Source organism: Gossypium hirsutum, chromosome A08 (genome assembly GCF_007990345.1).
Source record: "Gossypium hirsutum isolate 1008001.06 chromosome A08, Gossypium_hirsutum_v2.1, whole genome shotgun sequence".
Lineage (NCBI taxonomy): Eukaryota > Viridiplantae > Streptophyta > Magnoliopsida > Malvales > Malvaceae > Gossypium > Gossypium hirsutum.
The window spans coordinates 67719716-67730745 of NC_053431.1; the positions used below are offsets into that span (position 1 = coordinate 67719716).

Sequence of the window (11030 nt, forward strand, 5' to 3'; positions counted from 1 at the left end):
TTAATTCATTTACTTGCACAGTTCATTTTAAAAATTTCCAGACAGCTGGCTAACTGTGTCGTTGTCACCTTAAAAATCATATCTTGAGTTCCACAACTCGAAAATCAGTTTTGTGATTTTTCCCTGAAACTAGACTCATATATGCATCTACAATTTTTTTTCTATAATTTTTGGTAGGGCCAATTAATACAGTTTATTAGTTAAAGTCTCCCATGTTACAGGGATCGACTACACTGACCTTCGCGTATTACAACTTGGATATCTCCCTGTACAGGGCTTCAATACTGATTCCGTTTGTTTCTATAGAAACTAGACTCAAATATGAATCTATACATATATTGCATGACTCCTAATTATATCTGGTTAATTTATAATGAATTTCCAAAGTCAGAACAGGGAATCCAGAAACCGTTCTGGCCCTGTTTCACGAAAACCTAAATATCTCTTAACATACAACTCATATGACTGTTTTGTTTCTTCCATATAAAAGCGGATTCATCAAGGTTCATTTACATAATTTATTAACTATTTAATTCCATTCCTACTATTTTTAGTGATTTTTCACATCCACATCGCTGCTGCTGTCAGCATCTGCCTTTAAGGTAGACTTTACCTATTTCATAGTTTCCATGATTCAATTAGCCCTTTTTTTTTGCATACATAGCACAAAGTATAATCATGATTAACCATTCCAATGGCTAATTGTTTCCAAACATTTCCATACCTCTTAGTGATCAACATACAAAACGATTATAGTACTATGCTAAAAACGTATATAAGCCATTTTCGCATGGCTATCCAAATTTACACAAAATCCATGGGTACATGACCAACAACAAGAAGGGTAGTCCTATACATGCCATTTCAAAGTTCAACCAAAATTGTACCAAAAGGGGGCTTTGATAGTGTGGGAGACTTCGACTTCCAAAAATCCCGAGTCCAATAGCTGACGAGCCAAAATCTATAAAACAGAGAAACAAAGAAACGGAGTAAGCAGTTTATGCTTAGTAAGTTTTGAGCAAGGGATTCCAGCACAACAAAAGTATAGCATTCATATAGCTAAACGGATAATTTCATATGCACAAATTCTCAATATCATACTTACTTCACATTACCAACCCTTATGTTCATACACAAAAGATCAACTTAGCCAAAGGCCGGTAGCTCATTTATCGACTGAGCGAATACAGATTTGTAAGGGATCAACTAATTCAAAGCACACACGAAACATACCTCATCGCTGGGATTTTACGAGCGTATTAATTTAAATTTTTACAGCAAGATCGCTCATTCCCAAATCAAGCATCTTCGGGGTTTAGCCGGATATAACCACTCGCACAAGGCCTTCGGGTCTTAACCCGGATATGGTCACTAGCATAAATGCCTTCGGGACTTAGCCCGGATATAGTCGCTAGCACAAATGCCTTCGGATCTTAGTCCGGATGTAGTCGCTTAGCACAAAAGCCTTCGGGACTTAGCCCGGATATCATTCGAGTAACCATGCACATATATCAATAAGTCATGACACATTCATATTTCATTTTCATTACCAAAGCTCAAACACAAGACACTTATCACATTTACAATTTCGGCTCAATAGCCACATACAAGAGCATGATTTGATTTACTTAAGACATAATCTAATCGAATCATAATTTAAGTCCCATTACTCGAAAACTTACCTCGGATGTTGTTGAACGATTTCGATGGCTATTCGACCACTTTTTCCTTCCCTTTATCGGATTTAGTTCCCCTTTGCTCTTGAGCTTAATTTAACAAATAAATTGATTTAATCATTTGAGCATCGAAAAGAGGAACTCAAGGTACTTGGCCCACATATATTCATTAGACATTAAAGTCACATATGTACGGAATCATGAATCAAACTCAACACATTAGTTAATACTCTCCTTAGCCGAATTTTCTAAGTCAAGATAAAGCCTTCAATATGCTTACCTATGGCCGAACAACACATCAACCTATGTACTCATTCATGTGGCCGATTATGCATGTCTATGTTGAGGCCAATTATATACTCAATACCACACACAAATGGCATACCTTTTACTAACTAATGCATTACATATTATAACTCAATACACATCCATCATGTACTCCATAACCGAAACACCATCATATGTAAATATATACCTTGAGATATTGTATATGTCATACCAATACGTCATGTGCAAACATATATATATGTGCAAGAGCCGAATCCCAAAGTTGATTATAACTAAACATGAACATAAATCCAAAACACAAATCTTACCTACCATGCAATAAGCATAAATCATACTTATGGATATACCATGGCCGAATACATCACAACACCATACCATTTCAATTTTGGTCATGGTTAAACAAAGAACTTAATGTCTCACTCAAAAATGCTAAAAAGAAAATCCAAGAGTCATCAATCCACCATCACATGTATCATTAACAAGCTTCATATTTAGCATGCAATGGCATTAACACAAAATCCACCTAGGCCGAATTTCATTCCCAAGACATAGCAAAGATTTGAACCATGGGCTAATTAGAACTCAAGCTAGCAACTAAAAACATGCATGAATCTCATGGCACAACCTCAAACATACCTTAATCTAGATACAAGTATGGCCAAACCTCCTCCTAATCCTCTTCCAAACCAAACATGAAGCAAGAACTCCTTCCTTCTTCCTTAGAATTTTCGGCCAAAAGAAATGAAAAAGGATGAACAAATTTTTTTTTTCTTTTCTTCACTCACGGCAATGGGGGGCAACACTCACACACATTCTTTTCTTTTTTTTTTTGTTTTCTTCCTTCCATTTCTTATTAGTTTATTGCCCATGCTTCTTATTTTATTTTTCCATTAACACAACATGTTTCATGACATGTTTTGCCCATCATCCCTTGTCATGGCCGGCCACTAGTACTTAAATGGGGGGAAATTGACATGCAAGTCCACCCCTTTGATTACATGCACTATTAGGCCACTTGCATTTGCCTAGCACATTTCTAAATTTTCTCACATAAGTCCTATCAACTAAATTCACATGCAATTAACTAAATCGAAGCTTAAAACTTTCACACATTTATATTCACATATTTTAGGCAATAATTATCACATTCAAATAATTCGGTGACTCGGTCTAGTGGTCCCGAGACCGCTTTCCGACTAGGGTCACTTTAGGGCTGTCACAGAACTTCTTCCCAATTATTTCCTTGTTTCTCTCAGGGCTATTCAAATAATGGATTTTCCTGGGGTAAATTTGTAACTATTAGTGGATTGACATTCATCATTGGACAGTTGTGCCTAATAATTCACTTCAAATCTGGTTGTGGTTCAATCAAACTATTGATGCTTCGGATCATACATGACCTAAAAAGAAATTAAAAATAAAAAAAACTAAACAAAAATTCAAATTGTATCTATAGGTCTTAACTTTTCTACTTATCTTATTAATTGTAAAAATTTATTTCCAAAATTTATTGCCGAAACCTCCTCGGCAACGGTGCCAAGAACTTGACCACCTATAAACATGTTATCGTTTATAGTTAAATATAACAATTAATAACGATGGTGTCTGCAAATGCACGAGTCAAATTGTAATATAATCTTCTACAACGAATTACTTGGAAGTATTTCGAGGAGCGTACCCAAAGGACAATGGAATAAATAATGAAAATCTTTTTACAATAACAAGTTCAAGCAGTAGTACTTAATTCCTATATTACTATAAACCATAAAATAGATTAAGGGACTATAAAAAATAAATAACAAAAAGAAATAAATAAAGAAAAATAAACAGACGAATTAAATCAATAAACCAAACTGAAATATTAACTTGCTTCAGGGTTTGTAACTAACTTTAGATTAGGATTTCAGGGTGGACTAACTACCGATTAACCAATTATTAACTAATCTATTGGTTGATACTCACTTATCTCCTGACCTCACTTTGTGAACTAGGATAAATTATGATTTACTGTTTGACTTATCTCCCAACCTCGTCTTGCTTATGATAACTTCATAAGGTTGTCAATCCTAGTGGTTTAAGCACAAGTAATTCATACCACCTAATCCCTCTCGAGAAACCCTAAATCCTCCGTTAATCATATCCTTATCCATTTGTTAATCTCCTCTAAGGGATTTAACCACTCATGTTATTCATGATCTCAACTCTGATTGAATAAACCATGTAAAGAACATGATTGATTCGAAAGAGAAAATAGATTTGAATAATTGTGGATTGAATATCAAATAGGGAATAGAATAACAAATTTCTCGATTGGAATAAAGTAATAAATCAAATGCAAAAGAACATAAACTGAAATTCTTGAATAATATAAAAAAAAAACTCTTAAATCAAAACTAATTCAAAAGGAAAAATAAGAAAGTTATGAAAACTCGAAAAGAAAAATAAACTAAATATATTCTAAACTACTAGGGTTTCTGAAGGAGTCTAGGATGAGTTAATTGCATTCAACCCCTAATGTCTTATTTATAAAGGTGTTGGCAGCCCAAATTAAGCCTTTGGCACGTTCTAGGTTTTCGTATAAGTTTGATTGCGTGGGCAAAAATAATCCCAATAAACATGGGCAGAACGTCGACATGTGTCGTGCCATACCCTTTGCGTGGCACGACACGGCACCCACTTCTTGTCTTGTGACATTTTTTTTGTGCTTTGATGTCCCAAGAAGCTTATGCATCACTTGTCCCTTGTTTCCATGTCAATTGGGCCTCTATATCTTCATCTTACACACTCAATTAAACACATTAGCTCTCGTCTCGGCCTATTGGGTCACAACACTTACAAAATGTGTTTAAAAAAACACTTATTTTATTAATATTTTATCCTAAGGCCTAACTACCGAAAATGAAATATAAAATACTAAATTTCTTAGAAACCAAACTCATTAAGTGCGTAATTGACTTGAATTGACTACTATATTTGACGGTAGTTTAGCTAGCTCAAGATAACATAAACGAATTGCATGTAGAACCAATAATATGAAATGAATGAAAATGATAGACTAAAAGAAATAGATCGTATATATCACTATTTGCAGTGAATACATTTTCTCGCTAAAGTACTGAAAAGAACTTAGGAAATAATTCAAGGTTCTTCAAATTATTATTTAATTAATTATAATTAAATAATTGAAGTTTGAAGATGAAATTAATTTAATTAATCATCATGAATTTGTTGAATAAGGAAATTAAATATAATTTTCGTATAAATTATGTTACGGTAAAGTTTCTATGACTTTAATGGAATTAGAATTGGGTTCAAAAATTTATTTAATTGAGAAATTAATCCAATTAATCTAATAATTAAATTAATTGGTTAAATAAATCATCTTTTGAGAAATAAAAAATAAATTTTGAGTTAGATAAATTATAAGTGTTAGGTAAAAGTTTAGGTAACAAATATAATTAACCTAGGCCTGATTACTATAAGGGGCGACAAACCTTAGTATTTACTAGGTCATGTTGCCACCCCCTATACTTTTAATTGGAGTAGAAATTGTATTTTCTATTAAATATTATTATTTAATCAAGTCTTATTTGAACATAATTCTTGTACGTTTTCTTTATAAATAGGAACTATGTATTAAGCAATTTATAATGCTTCTTAGACACCATTATTTTGTCCAAAAAAGTGACAATTTATTTTACAAAATAAAATCTACTTTATGAGAAAATCGCATAGGTTCTAGTTATAGAGAGAATTAACTTTCCTATTAAAAGTTAATGAAATTTTTCATTTTGTCCAATTGATTCAATAAACTTTGAGCCCACACTCAAAGCAGTTCGTAGTTTAAGAATAGTGGAAAAGGTCATCAGTAGAAAGTTGAGGCCAACTTTAGACTACCTTGTACAATTCACAAATATATTCATGTTAAAATTTATTGTTATAAATAACACAACAAACTTGATTTTAGAAAATTTTAAAAATTTAGTTGTACATAAAATAAATTGATTTTTCCATCATAGGGACCATGAATATTTGACATGGGGAATCTCTAGCATCGTGGACCTCGATGTGTAGAAATCCAAAAAGGAAACAATCCAAAAGTGATGGAATATTTAGACAATATATAGGGATTGGTATAGTCGATGCACTTGTGTAATTCAAAATCCCATACCTAATATGGAGAATAAGTTCGACCTCTAGCAACAACTCCATAGTAACATCCTCACTTTTCTTGGTGTCCAAACAGCATAGTCTTAATATCTTTATTATCATTAAGATCTGCCGCAATGTATTTATACTGTATTTTCATACATGCACTTAATATTTCCAGCCTAAATTTTCCTCAAAGTCCTCATTTTCTTGTTGTCCAAGGAAACATCACTGTTAAAGATCATGTTGAATGTTGAACCGATTGGAATATGACTCCATCATCAATTGAATACATATTTCTATTTAAATGAATTTGTACCAAGAATCAATATATCATCTTGAAATTGTTAAATATTACAAAAAACATTAACAACTTCAATAATTGCTAATAACAATGGTAGTCACAACATTAATGCTAATTTACTACCATGACAACTATATATAATAGCACAATTTCCTTATTCCATACCTAGAACATATTCAACAAGCGTAACACCAATAATAACATAAAAATTTCCTTAATAACAATGATTTGATCATTACATAATATTGATTATAAAAACAAATCACATCTGTTATACCACTAATTTATGCATTATGAAAAAAAAAGCATTTAACTAATTACATGAGATACTGAAACTTTGCACATAGTGAAATTCTTTTAAAGGATTACAAATGAGAAAATTTTAACAAATATTTACATTATTTTTTACTTTTCCCCCAAATGATACCACACAATTTATAGGAGAAGGGAAATGTTTAGGTTAGCTTAAGCATGTTTGAAGTCAATGCCTATATGTGTCGACTTCTTCATTAAAAATCATCCATGAATTCAACATCCACAAAAGTTGAGTTCTTGTTCCATCACATCAATTCCCTCTCTATAACTGTAAATTTCAATATTTTTTAGGGGAATCCCGAGAAGTTGTTAGTAGCACTTCGACACTCACTAGTGTTGAGTTCAGAATATTTCATTATCATAAAATGTTTGGGCAATTAATTTTGCACATGTCATTTAACCAAAACAAAGGAGCTTAACATCTCGTGAATGTTGAGGTGGTCTTAAAAAACATGATTTGAAAAATAAATATTAGATATATCTAAGATGGGAAATAATATTTAATTTTGTTATATAAAATAAAAAGATATTGCTTATTATATTATTTTTTATATTAAAATCGATAAACTAGATTATTTTCAACATTATAGTCTTTTTAGTTCATAATCTCATTTATTAAATTATTTTAAATTCATTCTTTGTTCAAAATTAATTAGTTCAGATTTTAGTCACTTAACTTCAAAAATTACAAAATAATTATTGAATTATTCAAAATTTTTTATTTAAGTTATCGAATTGTTTAAAAGTTTTTATTTATGTCACTACACTATTAAGCATTTTTCTTTTAAAAGGTTTGACTAACGAGCTCCAAATAATAATTCGATGATCGGTACGCAGATTAGTGTCAATCGACAAGTAGATGAACATATATTAGATACAAGTCGATTTGACAATCTATGTCAGAGATAGGAGAAGTAAATTGTTTGAATTTTAGTTTACAAATTCATAATGTTCAAAATTGTTGCATAAATAAAACTAAAATGTAAAAAAGAATGAGAAAATAACATTCGATTTGTGCAGACGATATGAATAAAAATACTATGCAACGATGATTTTAATATCTCAATCATTTAAATGAATTTTTTTAAATACTTTAGTGATCATTATGTGACCAAAAAATAAATTTACTAATAGTTTAGTAACATTAAATATAATTTACCCTTCATTTATTTGATGTTATATTTATTAAAATTTATGATAAACCTTTTTGTATTTTTTTAATTTAAATAATTTGCGTACTAAAATTATTTACATTTGCTTTTCTTTTTAATTTTGCTTTGTTCAACTTCGACCGATTTCTTTAAACTGCCACGTGTTTGAAATGTCAATATAATTATCAAGTCAATGATTGGAATTGTTGCAAAATTATAATAAATTTCCCGATATACCCTCATCGCTATACGTGTGCAAGTACCAATGATCAACCGGTTCTTTTATAAGATAAATCGTGTCGCAGCAGAATAGTACCTAAGATCCAAACTTTGGTAAAAGAATAATTTTTTTCTCAATCTTTTGCACAATTTGGCGGCTTCGTTGTTTGTTTGCCTTTCATTTTCCCCGTAAATTTAAAACATAAAAGTATATTTATTTTTTATTTATACTATTTTTCAATATATAAAAAATAAACATTTATATAATCTGTTTCTTAAGGTCGTAAAGCTGCTCAATTAGCTGTCCACTCGTTTTTTATTCATATTCTTTTTTTCTTCTTCGTTTTCCATATTCTTCCATGAGTATCCCAGAGCTACTAGGATGGAGAGAAAAAGAAACAGATTCATAATTTGGAAAGAAATTTGTTCATTTTCCATATTATAGTCTTTCCCCACCGTTGGACATTTGATTTTTCCAGTCTTTTTGTTGTGAAAAAGTGGGAGATTCTCGTAGCATCGTTGTATATTTTTGCTACATTTGCGTTGGAGAGATCTGATGTTTCTTTCTTTTTGTGTCAGCGATCTAGGAGTTGAGTTTGGTTTTCTTGCAGGGAAAGAATCGATGATTTTCTCTTTTTCTTATTGGCTTTGGTAAGACGCCATTGTAAAAGGGAGAAGTCGAAGAGTTGGAGTTTCCTTCGTGTCTTTGCTTTGGTTTGGTCTGCTTTCTATTTTTTTGGTTGTCTTTGTAAATACGCGTGGGCGTTGGAATTGGACTCGTATAATGCTGGGGTGGGACTCTTAAGAACCTTTCGTAAAAACATCCCCTTAAGTCTTAAAAATGGCTCTACATGATTTCTGATACAGATCGCTTGCTTTCACTCTTTCTGAAGATCTAAAACAATCTCCCCCTCCCCTCCGTAGAAAATTTTCTTTCTTGTTTTTGTTTTAGTAACAGAAACGAAACATATCGTAGTTAAAAGAAAATGATGAGAGTGAAGACAAAAGCAACAGGGTTGGCCCCGGTGGCAAGTGGCGGTGGCGGTAGAGGTGAATCGGCTGCTCATGATTTGGAGCTTAGACCCGGAGGCATGTTGGTACAAAAGCGAAACCCGGCCTCCGATCGAAATTCCATCCCACCACCGACTATTAGAGTTAGAGTCAAATACGGCTCCATCTACCACGAAATCAGTATCAGTTCTCAAGCTACGTTCGGTAAATTTCTCATCTTTCACAATAATAATAATACTAATAATAATAACCTCTAATAGACCAATTAAAGTTACTTTGGATTGTGTGGCAGGGGAGTTGAAGAAGATGCTGACAGGGCCAACAGGATTACACCATCAAGATCAAAAGCTATTATACAAAGACAAGGAGAGGGATTCCAAAGCTTTTCTAGACATGGCAGGTGTGAAGGACAAGTCCAAAATTGTTTTAGTTGAAGACCCAATTAGTCAAGAAAAGAGGTTATTGGAGACCAGAAAGAATGCTAAGATAGAGAAGGCTTCTAAATCCATCTCCCAAGAAGTTGATAGGCTTGCTGGCCAGGTACATACTATTCAGTACTGGTTCATAATAATTTATAAGATTATGCATTATTTTTCTTAGTTTAAATCATATTGGTTGGATATTGCCTAGGTGTCAGCTTTTGAAACAATAATCACCAAAGGTGGGAAAGTAGCGGAGAAAGACTTGATTAATTCGATTGAGCTGCTGATGAATCAGTTGCTTAAATTAGATGGGATTACAGCCGATGGAGATGTCAAGCTGCAAAGAAAAATGCAGGTACTTAAGAATCCCGATTTGCCGAAAGCGAACCCATATCCGTTGATTATTCAAAATTAAAAAGATAAAATGTATATTTGCTTTGCTTTGGGACTTAGAGCCATACTGATTTGCCTTTCGGCATTGTTGAAGGTGAGAAGAGTTCAAAAATATGTTGAAACATTGGATATGTTGAAGATTAAAAACGCTATGCCAAGCAACAATGGAGGTCAAATGGAAATCCAAAATCAACACAAGCATACAAATGGGCAAAAACTAGCCCCAACCCAAGAGCAAAAGCCTAGGCATTTTAACGGGCAAAGACTAGCACCAATTCAAGAGCAGCAATCGAGCAACTCAATTGCCCATTTGCCAATCCATCAACAACACCACCAATCAGCATCGGGGCCCGTCGTAGTCACCACGAACTGGGAGACATTTGATACCTCCCCAACATCGTTCCCGGTTCCCTCAGCATCCACATCAACCGCCAATAATTCAGTCCCGCCAAAATTCCCTTGGGACTTCTTTGACTAAGCAGCACTATGCCACGTCTCTGCTCTATTTTTCTCTGGTGTGTGTGTGTGTGGATGTGCTTCGGTTTGCCTTTCACTTGGGTTTGTTATCATCATCTTCTTCTTTTTCTTCCATTCTTTCTGTACTTAGATATTGTTGGGCAACTGCACCCTTAATTTCTAATCTGCCATTCAGTTCACCATAAAATAAACGGGGCTTCCTCCACCATAGTGATTACTAATTACTATGATGATTATAGACTGTTGAAACCAAACTGTTAATTCTCCTCTATAGCTTTATTGTGTTTGAATTCATATTCTTCCTTTTGATGATTACCAACCCTATATTGTTAGTAATGTGTAATATATCAGTATCTCTATTTCTAGACCAAATGGGAAAAAAGAAAGACCTAATGGAAGGAAATTAAGAACATACTACTATTTAGTCTTTATTTTATATATACTGACAAAAAGGGCAATATTATGTGGAACGGAATTCAGTAATATCATAACTAACACGTCCAATAAGAGGAAGCCATGTATGATAAAAAGTGCAGAGGAAATAATGACAGTGGATTGAATGAACCATATATATAATCATTATACATTAAAGGAAAAGTAATGTGGGTTAGGAAGCAGGAGATGA

At 32.9% G+C, this 11030-nt stretch overlaps 1 protein-coding gene across 1 annotated transcript; it reads left to right on the forward strand.

The window, feature by feature from the left end:
• Positions 1–8246: 8246 nt before the first annotated feature.
• Positions 8247–10724, forward strand: LOC107906161 (BAG family molecular chaperone regulator 1). The gene is made up of 4 exons (XM_016833099.2): positions 8247–9317; positions 9406–9653; positions 9744–9890; positions 10023–10724. The coding sequence occupies exons 1-4, from the start codon at positions 9089–9091 to the stop codon at positions 10404–10406; spliced, it is 1008 nt and encodes a 335-aa protein (XP_016688588.1). The 5' UTR covers positions 8247–9088; the 3' UTR covers positions 10407–10724.
• Positions 10725–11030: the final 306 nt, after the last annotated feature.